This window comes from Salvelinus alpinus, chromosome 5 (genome assembly GCF_045679555.1).
Source record: "Salvelinus alpinus chromosome 5, SLU_Salpinus.1, whole genome shotgun sequence".
Lineage (NCBI taxonomy): Eukaryota > Metazoa > Chordata > Actinopteri > Salmoniformes > Salmonidae > Salvelinus > Salvelinus alpinus.
In genome coordinates this window covers 80,025,528-80,053,343 of record NC_092090.1, presented here as the reverse complement: position 1 = coordinate 80,053,343, position 27,816 = coordinate 80,025,528, and the positions used below count along the sequence as shown (strand labels likewise).

General features: G+C 46.5%; 1 protein-coding gene across 7 annotated transcripts in view; it reads right to left on the bottom strand.

The window, feature by feature from the left end:
- LOC139576950 (citron rho-interacting kinase-like) overlaps window positions 1-27,816 on the bottom strand; it is a 97,368-nt gene that overhangs the window by 39,417 nt on the left and 30,135 nt on the right. For 4 of the 7 annotated variants that reach the window (XM_071403576.1, XM_071403577.1, XM_071403581.1 and 1 more), the window contains exons 2-16: window positions 26,185-26,296; window positions 24,993-25,136; window positions 23,196-23,315; window positions 18,002-18,172; window positions 17,825-17,878; window positions 17,561-17,614; window positions 16,896-17,036; window positions 11,562-11,687; window positions 10,976-11,071; window positions 10,629-10,745; window positions 10,232-10,341; window positions 9,947-10,121; window positions 9,244-9,441; window positions 9,067-9,120; window positions 20-217 (exon numbers count right to left, since the gene is read on the bottom strand). In XM_071403576.1, the coding sequence (XP_071259677.1) occupies window positions 20-217; window positions 9,067-9,120; window positions 9,244-9,441; window positions 9,947-10,121; window positions 10,232-10,341; window positions 10,629-10,745; window positions 10,976-11,071; window positions 11,562-11,687; window positions 16,896-17,036; window positions 17,561-17,614; window positions 17,825-17,878; window positions 18,002-18,172; window positions 23,196-23,315; window positions 24,993-25,136; window positions 26,185-26,223 (1,797 nt within the window). In that variant the 5' untranslated portion in view covers window positions 26,224-26,296. Of the gene's footprint in view, window positions 1-19; window positions 218-9,066; window positions 9,121-9,243; window positions 9,442-9,946; window positions 10,122-10,231; window positions 10,342-10,628; window positions 10,746-10,975; window positions 11,072-11,561; window positions 11,688-16,895; window positions 17,037-17,560; window positions 17,615-17,824; window positions 17,879-18,001; window positions 18,173-23,195; window positions 23,316-24,992; window positions 25,137-26,174; window positions 26,297-27,816 lie in introns of all 7 variants that reach the window. The other 3 variants (XM_071403580.1, XM_071403578.1, XM_071403579.1) reach the window with 3 other exon arrangements.

The following is a 27,816-nucleotide window of genomic DNA, read 5'->3' as shown; positions in this document are numbered from 1 at the left end:
TTTGCAACCCTAGTCACACCTGTTTTTGGTTGTTGAGGTGCATCTCGCGGTCAGCCACCTCGTGGCGGAGGCGGTCCACATCCTGACCCAGATGCAGGCGGTCCTCTGTCTCGTCCGTGGCCTCGTCCAGCTGCTTGGACAGGTAGAAGTTCTGACGGTTCAGCTCAGAGTTCTCCTGGGTCAGCTGGGTCAGCTGCTCCTCCAGGTCTGTGATCACCTGAGGGAAGGAGGGTGGGAGACATATTATACTAGGCTCATTACCAGCTTCTACACAATATTATATAATTTGAATGTATACTACTGCAAGATGTATTGATGTACAGTGTATTCGGAAAGTATTCAGACCCCTTCCCTTTTTCTAACATTTTCAGACCCTTTGCTATTAGTCTCGAAATTGAGCTTTCCAATGATCATGTCCTGACAGAAACACTGAGCCAATATAATGAACCCAGAGGCAGCCAGTACCCAGGATTTTTTCCCCATGCTGTCCCACCACGAGGGGACTGTCCAACGCCACGAAGCTGCTCTGGTTCAGCAAGAGGCCTTAATGGCTAGACATTCTCAACTTCTGTCGGAGATGCTGACTTCCATAAAGCAGATTTCTGATCGACTTTCCCCGGCAACCGCTTCTGCTCCAGTACATCAGATTCAAGTGCCCGTGGCAGTTAACCCCCTGGCTGAACCTCGTCTGCCGCCTCCCCAACGGTTCTCAGGTGATCCGAGTGTTTGTAAGGTTTTTTTTACCCAATGTTCTCTCTCCTTCGAGCTGCAACCGTCGTCGTTTCCCACCGACCGGTCCAAGATAGCATATATCCTCACCCTGCTGTCGGGAAAAGCCCTAGCCTGGGCTACTGCTGTGTGGGATGCCCAAAGTCCCTGCTGTGCCAGCTACTCTACCTTTGCTGAAGAATTCAAGCGAGTTTTTCAAGGTCCTACCAACGGCCCTGACTCAGCCAAACAGCTCCTGACTCTCTGCCAGGGTCGGCGCAGCGTGACGGACTATGCCATCCAGTTCCGCACTGTGGCAGCAGCAAGTGGCTGGAACGACGAGGCGCTCACAGTATGCTTTTTGAAGGGTCTTTCCGACACCATCCAAGATGAACTGGCCACTCGGGAACCACCGGACAACCTCGAGTCCCTTATCAAGTTGGCTTCGCGCATAGACCAGCGTCTGAGAGAGAGAGAACTCAACCGTAGACCTCTCACCCTAGCTCCTATCGGTCCCAGCTCTGAGTCCCCACCTTTATCCTCGCTGGCTCCACCAGAACCCATGCAGGTTGGACGCATCTCCCAGGCTGAGAGAGACCGCCGGATGAGGGAACGATGCTGTCTATATTGCGGCAAACCGGGCCATTTCCGCTCCACGTGTCCCGGGCTCCAGGGAAACGCACTCTCCCGTGCAGGCCTGGGAGGACTGTAACGGGAAACATAACCTCCTCCCATCCATCCAACTCCCGCCTGCTCATTCCAGTTACCCTTTCCTGGGACGACCACGAGTTTCCTCTTCAAGCCTTGGTAGACTCTGGAGCCGCAGGTAACTTCATGGATGGGGTCTGGGCGAAGGAGAATGGCGTTCCCTCTGAACCTCTAAGTGACCCCATAAGGGTTACTACGTTGGATAGAAGTCCTTTGGGATCTGGACTTGTCACTCATGCCACTACCCCCTTGCGACTTTCAGTTTCCCAACACCAGGAAGTGATGAATTTTCATCTGATCTCCTGTTCCGAGTTCCCTCTCGTCCTTGGATACCCCTGGCTTCACAGCCATAACCCTCACATCGACTGGTCTGTAGGCACCATCAAGCAGTGGGGTCCTACGTGCCAAGCCACTTGTATCTTCCCGAGTTCCCCGAGTTTCCCTCCCGAGTCTCTAGAATCCATCGACCTGTCCCGAGTTCCCGAGTGTTACCATGACCTCAAACCGGTATTTAGCAAACAGAAGGCCACCAAACTACCACCCCATAGACCTTACGATTGCACCATCGACCTGTTTCCGGGCACCTGCCCTCCCAGGGGTCGGATCTTTTCCCTATCTCCTCCCGAACGAGCTGCTATGGATACCTACATCAAGGACGCTCTGGCAGCAGGCCTCATGCGTCCATCCACCTCGCCGGCGGGAGCAGGGTTTTTCTTTGTGGCCAAAAAAGACGGTGGATTACGACCTTGCATCGACTACCGGGGACTCAATGCCATAACCGTCCGTAACCGCTACCCGCTACCCCTTATGGCCACAGCTTTTGAGCTGCTCCAGGAAGCAGTTGTCTTCACTAAGCTTGACCTGCGGAACGCATACCATCTTGTGCGGATCAAACCCGGGGACGAGTGGAAGACCGCTTTCAACACGCCTACTGGTCACTACGAATACTCGGTGATGCCCTTCGGCCTGACCAACGCCCCGGCTGTGTTCCAAGCGCTCATAAACGATGTGCTTAGGGATATGCTTAACATCTTCGTGTTTGTTTACTTGGATGACATCCTCATCTTTTCGAGCTCCCTTCAAGAACACACTAAGCATGTCAGACAAGTGCTCAAACGCCTCCTAGACAGCCATTTGTACGTTAAGCCGGAAAAGTGTGAATTCCACTCCTCTCGAGTACAATTCCTGGGATTTGTAGTGGAACCCGGTCGAGTCCAGATGGACCCCAAGAAGATAGGGGCGGTAGCGGATTGGCCCACCCCCAAGTCCGTTAAGGAAGTTCAGCGTTTCCTGGGCTTCACTAACTTTTACCGCAAGTTCATCAAGAACTTCAGCTCGGTGGCAGCCCCTCTCTCAGCTTTAACCAAGGGTGACAACACAAGGTTTCTGTGGGGAAGAGAAGCTGAGACGGCCTTCCAAGGACTCAAGCAGCGCATCCTCTCTGCTCCCATCCTGACACTACCGACGGCGGATGAACCTTTTGTGGTGGAGGTAGACGCATCAGAGGTTGGTGTTGGAGCTGTCCTGTCTCAGAGGGGTGAAGACAAGAGGCTTCATCCTTGCGCCTTCTTCTCTCACCGGCTTACCCCGGCCGAGAGGAATTACGATGTGGGGGATCGTGAACTCCTAGCGGTTAAGATGGCATTGAAGGAATGGAGACACTGGCTCGAGGGGGCTTCTCAACCATTTCAAGTGCTTACGGACCACAAGAATCTGGAGTATATCCAGCAGGCGAAGCGGTTGAACTCCAGACAAGCTCGATGGTCTCTGTTCTTCAGCCGATTCCAGTTTATCCTCACCTATAGACCCGGGTCGAAGAATCTCAAACCGGACGCCTTGTCACGAGTCTACTCATTCGAGAAGATACTGACATGACTGTCCTTCCTGCCGCTAAGATCGTGGCTCCGATCTCGTGGCAAGTTGAGGATACCGTGAAACAAGCTCAAGCCATCGAACCGGGTCCTGGAGGAGGTCCTGCCAATCGGTTGTTTGTTCCCAATGCAGCAAGGTCCCAAGTCCTTCTGTGGGGGCACTCCTCTCGCCTCACCTGTCACCCGGGCGTAGGTCGCACCTTGGAGTTCATCCAGCGTAAGTTCTGGTGGCCCACCATAAAAGAAGACGTGGCCACTTTCGTCAAGGCCTGTTCCGTGTGCTGCCAGGGCAAATCTTCTCACCTCCGCCCTCAAGGACTTCTTCACCCTTTATCTATTCCCCACCGACCCTGGTCCCATATCTCGTTGGACTTTATTACTGGCCTTCCTCCGTCCCATGGTAATACTACTATCCTAGTCATCATCGACAGGTTTTCTAAGGCGGCCAGGTTTGTTCCCTTGACCAAATTACCTTCTGCCAAGGAAACGGCTGAGTTGGTGATTAACCATGTGTTCCGAGTCTTTGGCATTCCGCAAGATATGGTTTCCGACAGAGGTCCCCAGTTCGCCTCTGGGTTTTGGAAGTCCTTCTGCCAACTCATAGGGGCCACGGCCAGTCTTTCTTCAGGGTACCATCCGGAGTCCAACGGCCAAACGGAGAGGATGAATCAGGAGCTGGAAACCACCCTCAGATGTATGGTCTCCAACAACCCGTCCACATGGTCATCCTTCATTGTTTGGGCCGAGTACGCGCACAACACCTTGTGCTCCTCCTCCACTGGTATGTCTCCGCATGAGTGTCAGTTTGGCTATGCTCCGCTATTGTTCCCGGACCAGGAGGCAGAAGTCAGAGTGCCTTCAGCCTTGAGGTTCATCAGACGCTGTCGGCTTACGTGGAAGAAGGCCCGTCTTAATCTTCTGCGTTCCTCACAGCAGTACCAGCGACAAGCCAACAGACGTCGCCGTCCCAGTCCTACCCTGTACCCCGGCCAGAGAGTATGGCTCTCAACAAAAAACTTACCGCTAAGGGTGGAGTCTCGCAAGCTGTCCCAGAGATTCATCGGTCCCTTTAAGATTGCCAGGAGAGTCAATCCCGTTACTTTTCGCCTGCACTTACCCAGATCCCTTAAGATCAATCCCACATTTCACATTTCTTTATTAAAACCTGTTGTTTTTTCTCCCCTTATCCCGGCAGGCAGACCTCCCCCTCCGCCCCGTGTCATCGGAGGCCAGTCGGCTTATACCGTCCACCGGATACTGGATTCCCGCCGGGTGCAGCGGTCCTGGCAGTATCTGGTGGACTGGGAAGGCTACGGTCCCGAGGAGCGCTCCTGGGTTCCTGCCAAGGACATACTGGACCCTGACCTCATTCGTCAGTTCAGGGCCCTCCACCCTGAGAAGGCTGGTAGGAACGTCAGGAGCCGTTCCTAGGGGGGGGATTCTGTCAGGTTTTGGCCAGGACTGTTCAGGTTTTGGTCACTAGATGTCCCCATTGCACCTTTTTTGTACCTTTTGTTTTTTCCTTGCTCTATTATTGTTTGCACCTGTGTGTCGTTCCCTTGTTAGTATTTAAACCCTGTGTGTTCCTCAGTTCTTTGCTCAGTGTTTGTAAGTTAGCACCCAGCCCCAGCCATGCTGTTAAACTTTTTCTCTTGTTGGATTTTCCAGAGGTTCGCTGGTTTTGTTCTTGTTTATTTTGGATTAGTCTTTTGAGGTTTGTTTTTTCCCTTGCTGTTCTTACCACTTTGTGGATTTTCTTTGTATTTTGGAAGATATCTATTTTTGTCTCTTGGCTTTTCTTTGGACGTTGTGGATTTATATTTTTGCCGGAAGATCTTTTCTTTGATTAAACCACCGTCTCTTGTACTGCTGTGTCTGCCTCATCTTCTGGGTTCTGCCGATTTATTTAGTGACTGTTTCTCACACCGGGTCCTGACAGATCATCCTTGAGATGTTTCTACAACTTGGAGTCCACCTGTGGTCAATTCAATTGATTGGACATGATTTGGAAAGGCACACACCTGTCTAAATAAAGTCCAACAGTTGACAGTGCATGTCAGAGCAGAAACCAAGGCATGAGGTCGAAGGAATAGTAGAGCTCCGAGACAAGATTGTGTCGAGGCACAGATCTGGGGAAGGTTACCAAAAAATGTCTGCAGCATTGAATGTCCCCAAGAACACAGTGGCCTCCATCATTCTTACATGGAAGAAATGTGGGCCTCCCGAGTGTTGCAGCGTTCTAAGGCACTGCATTGCAGTGTTGCGGAGTCACTACAGCCTGGGGTTCGAACCCAGGCTGTGTCATTACGGGCCGTGACTGGGAGTCGCATAGTTTGGAACCACCAAGACACTTCCTAGAGTTGGCTGCCCGGCCAATCTGAGCAATCGGGGAAGAAGGGTCTTGGTCAGGGGGGTGACCAAGAACTAATGGTCATTCTGACAGAGCCCCAGAGTTCCTCTGTGGAGATGGGAGAATGTTCCAGAAGGACAACCATCTCTGCAGCACTCAACCAATCAGGCCTTTATCGTAGAGTGGCCAGACAGAAACCACTCCTCAGTAAAAGGCATATGAAAGCCCGCTTGGAGTTTGCTAAAAGGTACCTAAAGGACTCTCAGACCATGAGAAACAAATTTCTCTGGTCTGATTATACCAAGCTTGAACTCTTTGGCCTGAATGCCAGACCGCTCACAAGTCCTCAACTGGCAGCTTCATTAAATAGTACCCGCAAAACACCAGTCTCAACATCAACAGTGAAGAGGAGATGCTGGCCTTCTAGGCAGAGTTCCTCTGTCCAGTGTCTGTGTTCTTTTGCCCATCTTAATCTTTTATTTTTATTGGCCAGTCTGAGATATAGCTTTTTCTTTGCAACTCTGCCTAGAAGGCCTGCATCCCAGAGGCGCCTCTTCAATGTTGACATTGAGACTGGTGTTTTGCGGGTACTATTTAATGAAGCTGCCAGTTGAAGACTTGTGAGGCATCTGTTTCTCAAACTAGACACTCTAATGTACTTGTCCTCTTGCTCAGTTGTGCACCGGGGCCTCCCACTCATCTTTCTATTCTGTTTAGAGACAGTTTGCGATGTTCTGTGAAGGGAGTAGTACACAGCGTTTCTTGGCAATTTCTCACATGGAATAGCCTTCATTTCTCAGAACAAGAATAGACTGATGAGTTTCAGAAGAAAGTTTGGTTACTGATGGTTGCTGATAATGGGCTTCTGTACGCCTATGTAGATATTCCATTAAAAATCAGCCGTTTCCAGCTACAATAGTCATTTACAACATTAACAATGTCTACACTGTATTTCTGATCAATTTGATGTTATTTTAAAAATGGACAAAAATGTGCTTTTCTTTCAAAAACAAGGACATTTTTAAGTGACCCCAAACTTTTGAACGGTAGTGTATATTTCTTTACAGTTATTTACATATGTACAAGAGTAATTGTATTCTGTTGTATTGGTTAGTATTGGATTACGCTATTGACTGCAAGTACCAGAATGCCTTGCGACAGGAAGTAAGATAAACGAGAACGTGCCAGTTAAGTACAAGTGACAAGTGCAAGTGACTGACTTTCGCTAGCAACTTTCTTTTATTGTTTTGTGGAATCTAAAGTAGTAAAATGTAACGTGAACCAGTATTACTGAAAATAAGCTTTCATCTCAAAACCGACATCCCGAGTCATTACTTTGAAGATAGTTTTCTACAGGGGATGTTTCTCAGCAGTAGGCACTGGGAGACTAGTCAGATGAACGGAGCACAGAGAGATCCTTGATGAAAACCTGCTCAAGAGCTCTCAGGACCTCAGACTGGGGGCGAAGGTTCACCTTCCAACAGGACAACGAAGCTAAGCACACAGCCAAGACAACGCAGGAGTGGCTTTGGGACAAGTCTCTGTCTTTGAGTGGCCCAGCCAGAGCCCGGACTTGAACCCGATCGAACATCTCTGAAGAGACCTGAAAATAGCTATGCAGCGACGCTCCCCATCGAACCTGACAGAGCTTGAGAAGATCTGCAGAGAAGAATGGGAAAAACTCCCCAAATACAGGTTATAGGGTCATAGCGTCAAGCTTATAGCGTCATACACAGGAAGACTTGAGTCTGTAGGGAATCACCCTGTTGCAGGAGAACTTTTCTGTAATGCAGTAAAATGTCAAACTTCTAGTGTATTTGAGGTTTAAAAAGGCTTCTGAAGTTTCTAATTTCCATTTTGAAATTTCAGACTTGATTTTCCCTTATGAAAAATGCATCAACCCCTACAAAAATGTCCATTAATTATAATCCACATTTCCTGTTGCTGCAGGATTATTTTTCCTGCTGTAGCAAACTGGCTGAAATTAAGATCCTCCATCTGTATGTAGTGAAATGAAATGATCAATCAATGGGAGAGGGGCATATGACTCATCATTTAAATGGCCGTTGACAGACAAGAGTGAAAAGTCCTCACCAGCACCTTGCTGGATAGCCATACACTTGAGACAATCAATGTGAGTTTCCTTCGTGAATGCTACATTTCAGCATACTAAGGCACCCATTTTGCAATTACAGATAAATATCCAAGCAAACTTTTTTCTCTCAGACAGCCTTCATGTCTTTGTCAAGGCTGAGCAGGGAGCTGAATAATCAATTCATCAGCACCATTCGGTCCTCTTAATCAGCCAGGATAATAGTACAGACTGTATGCAAATGAGGGTTAGAGGCTGCTGAAGCTCAGTTAGAGAGTTAGATGTTATTCCTCTCTCTGGGGAGGCTGGCTGCTGTGTACCATGCAGGACTACAGGGCAGTGGAGAGAAGTGAACAAAGCTTTTCTGTATGTAAATCATCTCTCTCTCCTGTTTCTACTGAGCCAGTCATCCCAACCATTCCCTCTAGGGCTGGGGGCTGACAGAAGAGGGAATGGGAGGTCCACAGCGGGACTGATGCGCTGGGATCTGTCTATCAGCAATGTTCTCGCCCCATCCTACTGTGTAGACACGCCACACACACCACACACACCACCACACCCTAGAGCAAGACAAGTTTGTGGTGCTGTAGTCTCCTTCATATACACAGAAACACAGTACAGTACAGTCCACTAGCAGCACCCAGGGTAGATAAACACTGGTGCTAACCTCAGAATGTTTGATTCATTACAGTAATTTTAATTACAGTGAGTTTGGTTAGAATTCAGTACCCTCTACAAATGAGTAAACAAAACCTAGCTAATTACCAACAACAGCCAAAGGACCCAGACCTTTACCTCCAGTCTTGTTACATAACATTATATGTTGTTGATACACTACTACCCCATGTCAATGCAACCTTACCCATGTTTCATTTCTGTTGTTTTTGAATGGTGGACGGCTGCCAGAAGTACTGTGTTATTAATAATGTAAATAGAAAAAATGGTGCCATACACAAAAATAAACATGGGGAGCCAGGCAAGAAGCTAGGCACAATTTGTTTCTGAACTTGGGTGTGATTGCCTGAATACCGGCTAGCTGAATCTAGGGAGAATGCTCTTTCCCAACAGTTTGCGAGTGGGAGGATCTCAAAAGTAGGGCAAAGGGATACAGAGAGACCATTATGTATTACCCACAATGAGTCCCAGCAGTGATTCAAACAATGTGACTTTAAATGTTTTTAAATCCCCTACCACAACACAATAACCTCATCTTCTCAGGGTTAGTCTTCACATGTTCACCGACAAAGAGATATGAAAAAGATATGGGTACACATTTTTCATAACATCAACCTTAATACAAGACTAATTGAAAACAGAGAGAGAGAGAGGTGGCATACCGCACAGCTGTCTCTGAGGGCATCATACTTGCGCTGGATCTCGTCTCGGTGGGCCTACCAGACAGATAGAGAGAGGGACAGGTTTGGTGGCTGTACTACAGTACTTCATCATAGCATAGTAATAACTGGAGTAATAACAATAAACTGTTACAGTATGTATGTCCCTCTTCCACTCACTCTAAGAACACAGATTTCCTCCTCAGCCTCAGCGGTGGTGTCCTCGAGCTCTGACTTGGCCTGCTGCAGCTGACTCTCCAGGGATTGGCGTGCTGCTTGTAGCCCACTGATCTGAGAAACCCTCTCCTGCAACGACAGAGTCAGCTCCGTCACCTGACGCTTGATCTCCAGCTTCTGCTCCTCATGCTCAAGGCCCATCTAACGACATGACGGACACACAGAGAGAAGGGAGAGACAAAAAGGGGTCAGAGAGAGGAAGGAGAGAGTCAGAGAGATGAGTCACCCAGAGGAATGAGAGAGTCAGAGAGACGAGTCAAGCAGTGAAGGAAAGAGTCAGAGAGATGAGTCATCCAGAGGAATTCTAGAGTCAGAGAGTAGAGTCATCCAGAGGAATTCTAGAGTCAGAGAGTAGAGTCATCCAGAGGAAGGAGAGAGTCAGAGAGGTGAGTCACCCAGAGGGATGAGATAATCAGAGAGATGCTGATCTGGCAAAACAACTACCGACATTTCACGCTACATGACCCCTCTATCTGGCATCTCTCTCTGCCAACCCCCCGACAGCTCTCCTGGCTCCTTCCCTATTTTCCTCATCCTCTTCTTACCTGCACTCCACCCTCCTCCTTCCGGTGACCCTAACCGTAATGTCCTCTCCTTCCTTCTCTGCCCTCCTCACCTCCCCTTCTCCTCCTCCTTCTCTTCTCACCTCTCTCAGCCTGTTCTCCAGCTCCAGCACTCGACTCTTGTTGCTCTGCTCCTGCTGACTCATCTTCTCCAGGTGCTCTTCCAGCTTGGCGTTCTGGGCCTCTAGCTTCCCAGCCTGGGACTCCAGGTAGAACTTCTGCTGTCTCAGCTCCGAGATCATCTCCTCCTGGGCTTTCCTGTCAGGCCCAGACAGATAAACAAACACGCAGCACAGTCAGTATCACTGTGTGGCGAATCCTCCTAACTAATTAACCAACTAACTAACTAACTAGTCCACAACACTCACATGTTCTTCTGGGTGTAGATGCTGCTGTTGGCTGCCAGTTTGTTGGCCTCAGATAGCTCAGCAATCCTCTGCTCCAGGCTGGCCATCTTTGAGTCCATGGCATTTATGGTCTGGGATGGACAGAAGAGTCAAGTTTCAACACACATTTACATGCAGCCTCAACATGTCTGACAATTTGCAGTACATTCATAATGTTACTTAATTTATAAACATGCTCACTACTATTGTCAAAACAATACATGTACAGTACATGTCCAATATATGACAGTTGCCTTGCAACAGGTTCTTGCAAGTTTGAAATTAACCAAGTCAGTGTGATTAATATGAAAAATAAACCAATTCAGTGTAATGTGAAAATAGGCCTGGCCACATCCTAACTAGGCTGGCCAGCTCTTACCGCCTTCTGCTCACTGATGATGATGCACTTCTCCTGGACCTCGTCCTCATACTTGCTCTGACTGGATTCCAGCATCTCCTTATCTGCCATGCCTGCCTTCATCTGGTTCTCCAGAACCTGGTTAATATAAGAGAGAGATACAACACAATATCAACCAGGCTACAGCTCAGGATCAAGGCCCAGTTAGAGTTTTCGTGACCAAGGGACCTGCCCAGGAAAAACTCTGGGCCCTAGTTAAAGCCGACAACGTCCCCTAACAGTGTGAATACACCAGTAGTCCTTAATATGATACTCTCCTGAATGGGTGTGCTAAACAGGAGAGAGACGTTGAGGCTCTGAAGCTCTACCTTTATCTTCTCTTCATAAAGCTTCTCCTTCTGCTCCAGGTGGGTCTCCACGCGTTGGGCTGTGGACTGGCTCTCACGCAGACTCTCCTCCAGGTCCTATAACAAACAAACACGTTAGAGTACATTGTTTATTCAGCCTTTTCAAGTTAGAACACAACGCCATGATATTATGTAGTAGAGCAAGGATAAAATGTACACAAAAAAATCTCAGGCAAAATAAAAAATGATCTGTGTTCACAATCTGTCACTTTTGGGTCTGAGACAGAGAGAAACCACGCTATGAATGGCCCCCAGGGAGTGAGGGCTGAATCCTAATGTGAGATCATCACTGATGTCAATGGGAGATGCTTGAAAATTACACTTACGAACGCAGATCTCAAGTTGGGATTTGGCGCAGACTGAATAATAAGGTGAGGGAGTGTGAGTATGTGTGTGTATCTAAGCGAATGTGTGTATGAGCAGTGAACACACATATGTACTGGAGTGCTTGTGTGATAATCACTCTGATGGAGAGTAATCCTCCAAAGAAGGGCAACGTTGTGAGGGCCAGAGGGGGGCTGAGGGCCCCTCTTTCCCCTCCCCTTACCATGATTTGATCTGTCATCTGCTGGATCTGCTGGGCCTTGCTCTGCATGTCCTCCTTCAGCTTACTCTCCCTGCGCTCAACTATCTCCAGCCTCTTCACTTGGTTCTCCAGGGTCCTCCTGCCATCCTGCACACAAACACACACACACACCACTCAGGCTAGAGAAAGTCTGCTGCCACCAGTAAAAGTGAGTTTATCCAGCTCTCTTTTTTCAATGAGTCCTTTCTTTGTTGTTGTAGTTGTGGTCTGATCAGTCAGTACTAAGGTTGGTATGGTGACCACATTACCGCCACACCCGCGGTCACCAGTCATGATGGCAGTCAAATTCCATGTGACCGTCTAGTCACGGTAATTAGGCTTCTCCATGCTCTGATGCTGCTGATGGTCATTAGTAGCCTACCAAATTTGCTAACTGCCTGGTACTCAGCACTCCATTGTCCCTCTAATTACTCTGACATCAATGCAAATGTAATCCAAAATCTAATCAAACACTTCATGAGAGCCCATGAGCTAATGTTGCGCAACATTTCTATAGGCTACACAATTGCATTAGAAAACAAGAGTGATGGCCTCTATTAAAAAGAGGAGGCTACAATCAACTTTCTATAGGCTAGGCCTACTATATTTATTTCTCAACTTTCCTAACATTAAGCACATTGCCTCTCTTTAAAACAGGAGTATAGCCTACTTGGCTGGCATGAAAATTAACCATGGGAAAAGCATCCTCCATTCGTTATTTAAGTGCATAGATGACATGTATTTTTTTCTTCCCCTGTATCTAGACAGGTGCATAATAATGGTCCATTCTAAATCAAAACACATTTCACACATATATTATTTAGTATATGTAACAACACGATTACATCAAGAATAGTGTGATGGGTGACAATTCTAGCCTAACACTTGTGAATGATATATTATCACTTGTGAATGATGCCCAGCTTAACTTCTTATGGCTGAAGGGGCAGTATTGAGTAGCTTGGATGAAAGGTGCACAGAGGTGCCCAGAGTAAACGGCCTGCTCCTATGTCATAGTTGCTAATATATGCATATTATTATTAGTATTGGATAGAAAACACTGAAGTTTCTAAAACTGTTTGAATTGTGTCTGTGAGTATAACAGAACTCATATGGCAGGCAAAAACCTGAGAAGTTACACTTTCTGTTTGGATTTTTTCTAGGGGTGGCAGATTTTCAACCAAGCTCTCATTGAAATCACAGCGAGATATGGATGAGTTTTCACTTCCTACGGCTTCCACTAGATGTCAACAGTCAATAGAACTTTGTCTGATGACTCTAATGTGAAGGGGGGCCGAAGGAGACAGGAATGAGTAATCACTGCCATGAGGTGCCCACGCATTGAACTGGCGCGTTCACGTGAGAGGGAGCTCCGTTCCATCGGTCAACTGAAGTCAATGTAATTCTCCGGTTGGAACGTTATTCAAGATGTATGTTAACAACATTCTAAAGATTGATTCAGTACATCGTTTGACATGTTTCTACTGACTGTTACGGAACTTTTGGACATTTCGTCACGTTATAATGGACGCGCTTTGTGACTTTGGTTAGCGCGTTTGGTAAACAATTACAAAGTAGCTAATTGGACATAAATAACGGACATTATCGAACAAATCAAGCATTTATTGTGGACCTGGGATTCCTAGGACTGCATTCTGATGAAGTTCATCAAAGGTAAGGAAACATTTATCATGTATTTTCTGGTTTCTTTTGAGTCCAATTTGGACTAATTTGGCTAATTTGGCTAATTGTTCGGCTAATTTGGCTATTGTTCTGAGCTCCGTCTCAGATTATTGCATGGTTTATTTTTCCGGAATTTTTTTTAAAAATCTGACACAGCGGTTGCATTAAGGAGAGGTATATCTATAATTCCATGTGTATAACTTTTATTATCATCTACATTTATGATGAGTATTTCTGTTGAAACGATGTGGCTATGCAAAATCACTTTATGTTTTTGGAACTAGTGAATGTAACGCGCCAATGTAAACTCAGATTTTTTGATATAAATATCAACTTTATCAAACAAAACATGCATGTATTGTGTAACATGAAGTCCTATGAGTGTCATCTGATGAAGATAATCAAAGGTTAGTGATTAATCTTATCTCTATTTCTGCTTTTTGTGAAAGCTATCGTTCGCTGTAAAAATGGCTGTGCTTATTCTGGTTTTGTGGTGACCTAACATAATCGTTTGTAGTGCTTTCGCTGAAAAGCATATTTTAAATCGTACACTTTGGTGGGATTAACAACAAGATTACCTTTAAAAGGATATAAGACACATGAATGTCTGAGGAATTTTAATTAGGAGATTTCTGTTGTTTGAATTTGGCGCCCTGCACTGTCACTGGCTGTTGTCATATCATCCCGGTGACGGGATTGCAGCCATAAGAAGTTTTAAGGCAAACAGTGCATGCTTTTTTTGCAACTTTTTCAAATCATAGTTGCACAGCTCATGTAGCCTAGCCCAAGCTAAACGTGCTCTTCTGTTGTGTCAGGCTCATTGCTTAAAACAGGTTTTTTAATGCTAGTGGTTGTATTAATTTGGGATTTATCGCATCCCACAACTGTCCCAGACTGTTTGGAATATTTATTTTCCCACAAAATAGAATACGTCGACTTTTGTACTATGGGTGATAGTAGATTGACATAGGCTAGTGCTTTTGCTGTTCGTTAGGCCTACTCATCTTGTTGACTGACAAAAAGTAAATGTGGGCAGTTCGTCCAATATCTTCAATATGCACCTCGGAATTGCACAAGGAAGCACGCAGTTGCGTCCCGGATGTGTCTGTCTTCACTTGTAGCTCACGTGACTGAAAGCCATGTGAGTGAGAGGTGCCTCCGCACACAGCCGGGAGAAGGGAATTATAATTATTATATTCAGCCCAAGGGTACAACGACCACTGGCAGCAAATGCATAGATTTTTTAGGGGGATTATGGCCACACAAAGGGGATGCAGCCGGGAAATTCGAGGCATTATCAAGTGCTTGTCAAATTGTGAATGAAAGACTGATGAATGGTGTCTGTGCAAAAAAAGAAACCAGAGCTCATGCCTTTCATGCGACTTTTTAAAATTCATCATTAGAGTGGCATCATGCAGCCTTAGAATGTATTAAAAATCAAAACATATAGCCCAACATTTGTATCACAACTAAATTTACATAAATAACTATGAAAAATGCATATACAGTGGGGAGAACAAGTATTTGATACACTGCCGATTTTGCAGGTTTTCCTACTTACAAAGCATGTAGAGGTCTGTAATTTTTATCATAGGTACACTTCAACTGTGAGAGACGGAATCTAAAACAAAAATCCTGAAAATCACATTGTATGATTTTTAAGTAATTAATTTGCATTTTATTGCATGACATAAGTATTTGATACATCAGAAAAGCAGAACTTAATATTTGGTACAGAAACCTTTGTTTGCAATTACAGAGATCATACGTTTCCTGTAGTTCTTGACCAGGTTTGCACACACTGCAGCAGGGATTTTGGCCCACTCCTCCATACAGACCTTCTCCAGATCCTTCAGGTTTCGGGGCTGTCGCTGGGCAATACGGACTTTCAGCTCCCTCCAAAGATTTTCTATTGGGTTCAGGTCTGGAGACTGGCTAGGCCACTCCAGGACCTTGAGATGCTTCTTACGGAGCCACTCCTTAGTTGCCCTGGCTGTGTGTTTCGGGTCGTTGTCATGCTGGAAGACCCAGCCACGACCCATCTACAATGCTCTTACTGAGGGAAGGAGGTTGTTGGCCAAGATCTCGCGATACATTGCCCCATCCATCCTCCCCTCAATACGGTGCAGTCGTCCTGTCCCCTTTGCAGAAAAGTATCCCCAAAGAATGATGTTTCCACCTCCATGCTTCACGGTTGGGATGGTGTTCTTGGGGTTGTACTCATCCTTCTTTTTCCTCCAAACACGGCGAGTGGAGTTTAGACCAAAAAGCTCTATTTTTGTCTCATCAGATCACATGACCTTCTCCCATTCCTCCTCTGGATCATCCAGATGGTCATTGGCAAACTTCAGACGGGCCTGGACATGCGCTGGCTTGAGCAGGGGGACCTTGCGTGCGCTGCAGGATTTTAATCCATGACGGCGTAGTGTGTTACTAATGGTTTTCTTTGAGACTGTGGTCCCAGCTCTCTTCAGGTCATTGACCAGGTCCTGCCGTGTAGTTCTGGGCTGATCCCTCACCTTCCTCATGATCATTGATGCCCCACGAGGTGAGATCTTGCATGGAGCCCCAGACCGAGGGTGATTGACCGTCATCTTGAACTTCTTCCATTTTCTAATAATTGCGCCAACAGTTGTTGCCTTCTCACCAAGCTGCTTGCCTATTGTCCTGTAGCCCATCCCAGCCTTGTGCAGGTCTACAATTGTATCCCTGATGTCCTTACACAGCTCTCTGGTCTTGGCTATTGTGGAGAGGTTGGAGTCTGTTTGATTGAATGTGTGGACAGGTGTCTTTTATACAGGTAACGAGTTCAAACAAGTGCAGTTAATACAGGTAATGAGTGGAGAACAGGAGGGCTTCTTAAAGAAAAACTAACAGGTCTGTGAGAGCCGGAATTCTTACTGGTTGGTAGGTGATCAAATACTTATGTCATGCAATAAAATGCAAATTAATTACTTAAAAATCATACAATGTGATTTTCAGGATTTTTGTTTTAGATTCCGTCTCTCACAGTTGAAGTGTACCTATGATAAAAATTACAGACCTCTACATGCTTTGTAAGTAGGAAAACCTGCAAAATCGTCAGTGTATCAAATACTTGTTCTCCCCACTGTAGGATTACCTGTTTTTTTTGTTAACCGCTCAACACATAATAGCTGTGGAGAAAATATCCTTTCTATTTCATTCAGCGTTGTTCTATTGTATTATTCATACTATAAAGTAATATCAAATAATTCCACGGAATTCTAAGCAAATCTTGTCTGCTAAATGAACTAGTGTAGCACACAGCCACATAGCATAGCCAGATCAGGGCCTAACATCAGGACAACGCAGAGTACGCTATTATGTTCTTCTGAAATAGACTGCATTTTATTCATATCATGTTTCTTTAGACCTATCTAAAATAAATAAGGGATTTATTGTGATGGTGTAGACTATATTACATGGATTTATTAGACTTTTTAAAATGTAGATGTTCCAAAGGTCTGCATCAGTGGCTTGTAGGCTATGCATGAAAGCCAGGAGATGCTAAATGTGTGTATGCTAATTAACGGTCAATTGGCAGTTATTTGCTAGACAATCACTGGCTGACAAAATGTCATGACTGCCACAGCCCTAGTCAGTACTGCATACCTCTGTCTCTCTTAGGCGTCTCCGGAGGCTGTCACTGGAGTCTTCTTTGGTCTGAAGCCTCTCCAGCTCATGCTCCATGCGCTCCTTAGCCACCCTGATACTATGGAGGAGATCTGTGGTCTCACTGCTCGCCTTCACTGCCTGTGTTATGGGCCGGGGAACAACAAACACTTTCTGTCACCTATCTTACATTTACATAACTTTAAACTGTCATATTTTAAGCTCTGCAGGCTTTATTGGTAGTTGCATGCATGAATAGCCTAGAATACTGGGTGAAAATGTGATTGATTTTGCCTCTAAAATATGTGCCCATACAGCCTGGAGAATTCCATTAGGAAATGGCTTTAGAGTTATTTTGAAAATGTCTTCATTTAATGTATTCATCGCTATAAAACATATTACATAGAGAAACCAACATTGTCTGAAAAATATTTTGATAGCTGGCAATTAAGCAGAAACTGACAAATTATGATTTTTAGATACAGTTGATTTATTCTCAGGCCACAATTCAACATCTGCTTTACAGGACAATGGAGGAGTTGACACACATCATTAGCAAGAGAGAGAGGACTTTCACATGTCTGTGTGTGATGAGCATCTATTCTTCCCTTAAAGCATATGCTGAATATGAATTATCCATGAAGTTTTCAACAAAAATATTCTACCTTGGCAAGCTTATCTTGGAGATCCTCAATTTTCACTTGCTGTTCAGCATTGGTCTGAAACAGAGAAATAGAGAGAAAAACAACATTTTAAGCTAAATATTTCAGAGTCCATATGAGTTCAGTCCCAAACCATCTTCATGGTTTCATTCATGATGGGATAATTTGTCTCCCAACCACTGAACATTACTTTAAGGAACATATACTGTATGACCATCCATGGCGTCAACAGGATATCAACATGAGCCAATAGGATCGAAGTTGTACCTTCTCCAGCTTTGACAGAAGCTCCTCTGTATCAGTTTTTCCTTGCTCCTTGGCCTGTGTGAAAATAACCAGAAAATGAGTTAAACCTCCTGCTTTCAAAGCCAACACATGCCTTTCAAGTTCTCTGAATGTGGGTCAGAGTCAAGAGATCAATATCAGAGTGAATAGTTACAGCACCTTCTGCATCCTCTGTTGACAGTCTGCTGCTTTCCTCTTCAGCTCTTCGCTGGTCTGACGGGACTCCTTCAGCTCCGACTCATACAGGTCGCTACGACGACGGGCCGCAGACAGGTCCTCCTCCAGCTGCCTGATGGCCACACGCATCTCCTCCAGCTGGGCATGGTACTCCTGCAGAGGGATGAGAGAGGAACGAGCGATGAGAGAGAGGGATGGAGGAGTGCAGAGGTGAAAGATATACGGAAAAGGATAAATTACAAAAAAGTGAATAGAAAGGAACAAATGGAAAGCATCCCAGAAAGAGATTAGATTGGCAGACATGAGAGAGGGAGTGATGGGGCGGAGTGGATTGCACTAGCCAGAGTCATTTAGTGTCCTTGTCCTCTAAGGGTCTAATGATGATTAGATACGGCTAGCAGCCTTCATTTCCACCTCGTGGCCGAGTCACGGGGCATGCAGCAGTCCTGATTATCAGGCTGGTTAGGACTAGCAGAGGCTAATGGAAAGTAGCATGATCCCGGTGCCTGGGGAGGGTGAGAGCACCCTGACAATGGAACATGACAGGTGCAGAAGATAGCATCAGCAGCACCAGCCAGCACCTCGTCAGTCCCTTTTCAATTAAAAGTGCTCCTCCTGTTTCCATTCATTCAAACCCTGCTAAGTGCCTGAAGCGTGTCTCCAAGGACGTCCGCCTGTCATCTACAGTAAGTGACAGGAAGACACCTCATGAGTCATGAAACATAGTAACACACATTTTATTAAATGTTGCACCCTCTAATTTAGTGTGCATTAAATGAAAGACAAAATAATGTCATATTCAGCACAATTTAAGTTTGGACCTCCTTTATAACGTTAATAAGATACAAAAAGCGTTTGGTATTTAAGTGAATGATGATTGATAAAGGTTAAATATACATATATTTTTTAAATTGTCATTGTCTATTACAGTTCATTACATATCCTAGGTATTGAGGAAGAAAAAGGCAAACAGTAAATTAAATGTATAATCGGAATGTTAATTGAACGTTTTCACATTAGCAATATTTGCATCAACTGAAAAAACCTGACACCACAGGGACCTCTCATTTAATCTCTTTGAAGAATAAAAGAAAATATGTATTTCAAGTGGGAAAAGACTTTGCGGTGTTTCGCCAGCGGGCTGACTCAGAGCCCTAGTTCCTCATTGTCACCAGTCCACCAGGTCCTTGACTGGATCACAGAAACTCTCTGGCAGCCCTAAACATAAGTCAGCAGGAGAACTGAACTAGGCCAGGGCTTAAGCACAGAGCTGAGTGGTACCCATGGAGAAGGATGGAGTGAGCCAGGGGCAGGATGGAAGGGATCAGATTAGAGAGCGGCAGAGAAAGAGAGGGAATACGGGGTGAATACAATAGGTTGGTGCATGCCAGAAGAGCTGATTCATAGTTTTCATGTGAATATACTCAATACACTCACACACGCACACACATACACACACATGCGCAAACACACGCACACACACACACGTGCACACACACACAGAGAGTGCCTCCCTATCGCTCTGACCGACACACTCCCGCTGGGAGCTTCAAACACAGTAGGTGTAGCCCTGACAGGGAGAGTGACAGTTCTACTGTAACCTCTTAGGATGGGGAGACTAATCCATGGTCCTGGGGAAAAAAACACAACCCCTTTGCCTATACCTCTTCCCACTGCCTTACAGAACAGATTTATCCTTCCTTTCAGTCATCTTTAGACAGGTTTGTCTGTGCCAAAGGTACATTTGCTGACAAAGTGGTTAAATAAAGCTTACTTTAGGTAGGTACTAGAACTGAATTAAACCTACCTATCCACAAATACAACACTGAGAGGTAGAACACTTGTCTTATCCCAGTTAGAGTCTGTCAGCATGTGTGCTGTGTATGTATTCAGTGAAAGGGATCTCTCTTCCAATGAGCCTAGCATTTTGTTCTCACTGGTTCACAGAATTACACAATTTCCGTGTACTGACTGTCTTGCCATGGATTTCTCTTTCTCCTGTCACTGAAAAGCTTTTCATCTCTCATATCCCCAATCGTCTATGTTTGTTGAGCCAACACAACATAAATTGTGCATGAATTTGTATAAGTTACAGACTCATAAAACAGCAAGACCTTATGCAGCATACAGTTGGGTCAAAATCAAGCAGGAAAGCACTTTTGAAAATATCATCTAGCATGACTCATTCTCATGCATGACAATAATTTTAACTAGAAGTGGTTCAATAATTTCCATTGCTAATTTCCAGGTTTGCATTAATAATAATAATGATTATAATAATATATGCCATTTAGCTGACACTTTTATCCAAAGTGACTTTTATGTATGGGTGGACCTGGGAATTGAACCCACTATCCTGGCATTGTAAGCTCTACCAACTTAGCAGACCGGTGCGCTGTATCAGTGAGCGGTAAGTATACCATCCATGGACGACCATGGATTGGCTGTGAAGTCTACAGAGCAGTGTAAATGACAGTGAAGGGGTTAACAACAACACTCTAGTTCCCATAATGTAAGATCCAAGGCCCCTATCGCCTCATCACGACAGCCTGCCCACTGCATCAGCAGCACTGCACACTCTCCACTTCTAGGTATGGATGAGTCACATTGCCATGGCAACCATCGCACTATAGAGCTTGTGCCTGATAACCAATGCCAGCAACTGCTAAGGGGAACAGGTTGTTTTTCTATTACCTTTTTTGGATTCTGCTCTGTGGTTTGGAGGGAAGGGGTGGGCATATATTTTATTCTGTTTGCTGTTCTCTACTGTCAACCTCTCAATATCCTAATTCTCAAACCTTCACCGAATCAGATCATTGTTTATGTGCGCACACACACACACACACAGACACTCTATTTGGATAATGGTTGTCTCAGCGTAAATCTGTCCTTCCTCTACATTACTCTGTTGATCAGCAGAGTTCAGGAGACACTGCATCACTCCTGAGAGTAGCGATGGATAGATACACAGGAGACACCTTGAAGTACTGCGGCGCTGAGCTATGCAGAGGCATGCTACTATCAGAGAGATGTCCACTGAGCCTTTTTCATAGTCAGGACAGGTCAAATGCATGAGAGTGCATTTGGGTTCATGTCCACTGTTAGAACAGCATACTGCAGACTGCTAGGAAAGGCTCAATGTTGATACTCACTGAAGGTAATCTCTACTATTACTTCTATTGCTATCAGACTTCTATTATGTGGCACTCAAGCCTTGTTATAGTTTTCAGCCTTACTCTGATTATCCTTATTCGATAAAGGCAATGAAACCACAGTATTAACACCAATTCATCTGAATAGGGTTCCAGCAGTCAGGAATCCTGAGCCAGTCTGTTTAATAGTCCACTGACTCCACCTGCACAGGGAGCACTGAGCACGGAGCAGGGAGCAGGGACCAGCGAGCAGAGAGCAGGGAGCAGAGAGCACGGAGCACGGAGCAGGGACCAGCGAGCAGAGAGCAGGGAGCAGAGAGCACGGAGCACGGAGCAGGGACCAGCGAGCAGAGAGCAGGGAGCAGGGAGCAGAGAGCACGGAGCACGGAGCAGGGACCAGCGAGCAGAGAGCAGGGAGCAGAGAGCACGGAGCACGGAGCAGGGACCAGCGAGCAGAGAGCAGGGAGCAGAGAGCACGGAGCAGGGACCAGCGAGCAGAGAGCAGGGAGCAGAGAGCAGGGACCAGCGAGCAGAGAGCAGGGAGCAGAGAGCACGGAGCACGGAGCAGGGACCAGCGAGCAGAGAGCAGGGAGCAGAGAGCACGGAGCACGGAGCAGGGACCAGCGAGCAGAGAGCAGGGAGCAGAGAGCACGGAGCACGGAGCAGGGACCAGCGAGCAGAGAGCAGGGAGCAGAGAGCACGGAGCACGGAGCAGGGACCAGCGAGCAGAGAGCAGGGAGCAGAGAGCAGGGACCAGCGAGCAGAGAGCAGGGAGCACGGAGCAGGGACCAGCGAGCAGAGAGCAGGGAGCAGAGAGCACGGAGCACGGAGCAGGGACCAGCGAGCAGAGAGCAGGGAGCAGAGAGCACGGAGCACGGAGCAGGGACCAGCGAGCAGAGAGCAGGGAGCAGAGAGCACGGAGCACGGAGCAGGGACCAGCGAGCAGAGAGCAAGGAGCAGGGAGCAGAGAGCACGGAGCACGGAGCAGGGACCAGCGAGCAGAGAGCAGGGAGCAGAGAGCACGGAGCACGGAGCAGGGACCAGCGAGCAGAGAGCAGGGAGCAGAGAGCACGGAGCAGGGACCAGCGAGCAGAGAGCAGGGAGCAGAGAGCAGGGACCAGCGAGCAGAGAGCAGGGAGCAGAGAGCACGGAGCACGGAGCAGGGACCAGCGAGCAGAGAGCAGGGAGCAGAGAGCACGGAGCACGGAGCAGGGACCAGCGAGCAGAGAGCAGGGAGCAGAGAGCACGGAGCACGGAGCAGGGACCAGCGAGCAGAGAGCAGGGAGCAGAGAGCACGGAGCACGGAGCAGGGACCAGCGAGCAGAGAGCAGGGAGCAGAGAGCAGGGAGCAGAGAGCACGGAGCAGGGAGCAGGGAGCAGAGAGCAGGGAGCAGAGAGCACGGAGCACGGAGCAGGGACCAGCGAGCAGAGAGCAGGGAGCACGGAGCACGGAGCAGGGACCAGCGAGCAGAGAGCAGGGAGCAGAGAGCACGGAGCACGGAGCAGGGACCAGCGAGCAGAGAGCAGGGAGCAGAGAGCACGGAGCAGGGACCAGCGAGCAGAGAGCAGGGAGCAGAGAGCACGGAGCACGGAGCAGGGACCAGCGAGCAGAGAGCAGGGAGCAGAGAGCACGGAGCACGGAGCAGGGACCAGCGAGCAGGGAGCAGAGAGCACAGAGAAGAGAGCAGGAAGCAGAAAGTAGGGAGCACAGAGCATGGAGTAGAAGGCAGGGCGATGGGAGCAGTGGGGAGGCCTCAACACCCTCTTCCTCTGTAATTAACATGGGTGTAGCAGGAGTAGCACTCAACTCACACACCACAGGGATGGGCAAGGTCAGGTCAACCCACAAATGTACATCCCTCCACAGCACTCTGGATAGAAGCTAGAAGGATAGAAGGATCAGCTTACCATCCCCAAATCTTAACCCTAAACATTATAGTTTAGGGGCAACTTTGTGCAACTCCCTCCACAACCCACAAACCCTGCCAGACCTCTGTTGCCCCACAGGAGGGGCTCTCCTCTACCTGTTCTTTAATCTCCTGCAGCTTGTTGCTCTGCTCCCGGATGCCGTGGAGGAGCTGCAGTGCCTTGTCGTCTTCCTGGGAAACCTCCATACGGGCCTGCTCCAGACTAAGCTTCAGACTCTGAAACACACACATGCAGTGCATTCGGAAAGTATTCAGACCCCTTTACTTTTTCACATTTTGTTACGTTACAGCCTTATTTTAAAATCTATTAAATCATTTTTTTTAACTCATCAATCTACACACAATACCCCATTGTGACAAAGCAAAAACAGGTTTTTAGACATTTATGCAAATGTATATCTTTTTTTATGGAAATATTACATTTACATAATTATTCAGACCCTTTACTCAGTATTTTGTTGAAGCACCTTTGGCAGTGATTAAAGCCTACTAGTCTTCTTTGGTATGATGCTACAAGCTTGGCACACCTGTATTTGGGGAGTTTCTCCCATTCTTCTCTGCAGATCTTCTCAAGCTCTGTCAGGTTGAACGTGGAGCGTCGCTGCACAGCTATTTTCATGGTCTCTCCAGAGATGTTCCATCAAGTTCAAGTCCGGGTTCTGGTCGGGCCACTCAAGGACATTCAGAGACTTGTCCCGAAGCCACTCCTGCATTGTCTTGGCTGTGTGCTTAGGGTTGTTGTTCTGTTGGAAGGTGAACCTTTGCCCCAGTCTGGGGTCCTGGGCACTCTGGAGCTGGTTTTCATTAAATATCTCTCTGTACTTTGCTCTCTTCATCTTTCCCTCGATCCTGACTAGTCTCCCAGTCCCTGACACTGAAAAACATCCCCACAGCATGATGCTGCCACCACCATGCTTCACCATAGGGATGGTGCCAGGTTTCCTCCAGACATGATGCATAGCATTCAGGCCAAAGAGTTCAATCTTGGTTTCATCAGACCAGAGAATCTTGTTTTTCATGGTCAGTGTCCTTTAGGTGGATTTTGGCAAACTCCAAGCGGGCTGTCATGTGCCTTTTACTGAGGAGTAGCTTCCATCTCTACCATAAAGGCCTGATTGGTGGAGTGTTGTAGAGATGTGGAATGTTCTCCCATCTCCACAGAAGAACTCTGGAGCTCTGTCAGAGTGACAACCGGGTTCTTGGTCACCTCACTGACCAAGGCCCTTCTCCCCCGACTGCTCAGTTTGGCCAGGTGGCCAGGTCTAGGAAGAGTCTTGGTGGTTCCATACTTCTTCCATTTAAGAATGATGGAGATCACTGTGTTATTGGGGACCTTCAATGTTGCAGAAATTGTTTAGTTTACCTCGACACAATCCTGTCTCGGAGTGCTACAGACAAATCATATACAATCAATTGAATTTACCACAGGTGACTCCAATCAAGTTGTAGAAACATCTCAAGGATGATCACTGGAAACAGGATGCACCTGAGCTCAATTTCGAGTCTCATAGCAAAAGGTCTGAATACTTACGTAAATAAGGTATTTCTGCTTTTTATTTTTAATAAATATGCTAACATTTCTAAAAACCTGTTTTCACTTTGTCATTATGGGGTATTGTGTGTAGATTGATGAGGGGGGAAAAGTATGTAATCCATTTTAGAATAAGTTTGTAATGTAACAAAATGGAGAAAAAGGGAAGAGGTCTTAATACTTTCCGAATGCACTGTATACAGTAAAACGCCCCTTGGCCACACACACACACACACACCCACACACCCACACACACACACACACACACACACACACACACACACACACACACACACACACACACACACACACACACACACACACACACACACACACACACACACATATTTTGGGCCACTCACGTTGCACTCGGTGATGTAGGTAGCCAGGTCTTGCTCCAGGATGGTCCTCTGTGTCTCTGAGGCTTTCAGCTCCACATCCTTCTGCTGCAGCACTGACTCTAGATCAGACATCTTACTCTGGACTAGAGAGATCTCCTGTTCCATCTGAATACAACAACATGGAGGACGTTACCACGACAGCTTAATTTGTCCATTTCAGCATTAGTTCATTTTCCCAATGTCAATTGAACTCTTGCAGGTGACCGAAACGTTATATTACCGTAAGAAACATATTTTTTTCTGTATAGATGAATCATTGCTGCTGGACTTCACAGGATAACACATAAAAGACAACAGAACATTTAAGTCCATTATGTAAAATAAATCACCATTGCCAAACCTCCTTTGAACCAAGCCCACAATAAAGAAATGGTGAGGTAAAAGCTGAAGCTATAGGAAGTTATTTCTGCCCCACCTAAGCTAAGCTGCTCATCTCAGTTTGCATGTGTGTGTAACAGTATAACTTTACGTCGTCCCCTCGCCCCGACACGGGCGCGAACCAGGGACCCTCTGCACACATCAACAACGGTCGCCCACGAAGCATCGTTACCCATCGCTCCACAAAGGCCACGGCCATTGCAGAGCAAGGGGAAACCCTACTTCAGATCTCAGAGCAAGTGACGTAACCGATTGAAATGCTATTAGCGCGTACCCGCTAACTAGCTAGCCATTTCACATCCGTTACATGTGGTTTAAGAGATGAGCCAGTAGGGTGATGGATGGATACAATTAAAGAAGCCATTAGAGCCCGTGAGGAGCACTGAGAGTCACATAGGCAGAGCCGCCAACCGAGACAGATACACAATCACAATGCATACCGGGTTATATAGAACACATACAGTACAGGAGTACCACTGACACAGTCACAACATTACACACAGAAAAGGGTTATGGTATAGAGTCACAGCATTGAGTAGCCACACAGGGCACAACAGAAATGTAAAGTGACAACACAGAGTACAGTACATCACATAACAACAGCTCAGCCTCAAAGCAGAGAACCATCAGTCAGTCACAGGACATGAACCGTGTCATGTTAACACAGATTAGTACAGAATCATGGAGCACATAAAACTAACATAAACAAATAGGTACAGCACATGGCACAGAACTGATAGACAAACACAGAGTAACTTCACAGACCTAAGAGTACCTGTGACATGTGTCTTGTATCTCTCAATGTCCTCTGCATTTAGTGTATAAGAGTTTGTTTCAAGGGAGCAGGACAGGTCTTATCTAGAGAGCTGAGGGTTGTAGCCACTAATCTGCAGGGGGGAAAAAGAGCGTGGGAGAGAGACAAATGGCAGTACACACTCTATAGGCTATACACAATCTCTCCTGAAAGCTGTGGGGCTGACTCAAACCATTAATTTACAGCTCTTATCTTTTCATGTCATACTGCTATACCAGACCAACTTTTACAGTTGTCAAATGGGAAATTATTATCTCCATTGAATCTATGTTCAATGTTGTAATAACATTACATACAGTGCATTTGGAAAGTATTCAGACCCCTTCCCTTTTTCCACATTTTGTTACGTTACAGCCTTATTCTAAAATGGATTAAATAAATGTTTTTACTCATCAATCTACACACAATACCCCATAATGACAAAGCAAAAACAGTTTTTTAGACATTTTTGCAAATGTATTAAAACTTAAAAACAGAAATACCTTATTTACATAAGTATTCAGACCTTTTTCTATGAGACTCGAAATTGAGCTCAGGTAAATCTTGTTTCCATTGATCATCCTTGAGATGTTTGATTGGTTCAACTGATTGGACATGATTTGGAAAGGCTAACACCTGTCTATATAAGGTCCCACAGTTGACAGTGTATGTCAGAGCAAAAACCAAGCCATGAGGTCGAAGGAATTGTCTGAAGAACTTAGAAACAGGATTATGTTAAGGCACAGATTTGGTGAAGGGTAGCAAAAAAATTCTGCAATATTGAAGGTCCTTGGGGTCTCCCGGGTGGCGCAGTGGTCTAGGGCACTGCATTGCAGCGCTAGCTGTGCCACCAGAGACTCTGGGTTCGCGCCCAGGCTCTGTCGCAGCCGGCCGCGACCGGGAGGTCCGTGGGGCGACGCACAATTGGCCTAGCGTCGTCTGGGTTAGGGAGGGTTTGGCCGGTAGGGATATCCTTGTCTCATCGCACACCAGTGACTCCTGTGGCGGGCCGGGCGCAGTGCGCGCTAACCGAGGAAGCCAGGTACACGGTGTTTCCTCTGACACATTGGTGCGGCTGGCTTCCGGGTTGGAGGCGTGCTGTGTTAAGAAGCAGTGCGGCTTGGTTGGGTTGTGTTTTGGAGGACGCATGGCTTTCGACTTTCGTCTCTCCCGAGCCCGTACGGGAGTTGTAGCGATGAGACAAGATAGTAATTACTGTCACGCCCTGGCCTTAGTTATCTTTGTTTTCTTAATTTTTTTTGTTAGGTCAGGGTGTGACATGGGGGATGTAGGTGTTTTTGTCATGTCTAGGGGTTTTGTATGTTTATGGGGTTTAGTCTAGTCTAGGTGTTTGTATGTCTATGGCTGCCTAGATTGGTTCTCAATTAGAGGCAGCTGTTTATCATTGTCTCTGATTGGGAACCATATTTAGGCAGCCATATTCATTGGTTATGTCGTGGGTGATTGTCTATGTCATTACGTAAGTTGCCTGTGTCTGCACTTGTCGTAGTATAGCTTCACGGTCGTTTGTTGTTTTGTAAGTCTGTTTAAATATTCTTCGTTACACTATAATAAATAGAAGAATGTATTTATATCACGCTGCGCCTTGGTCCT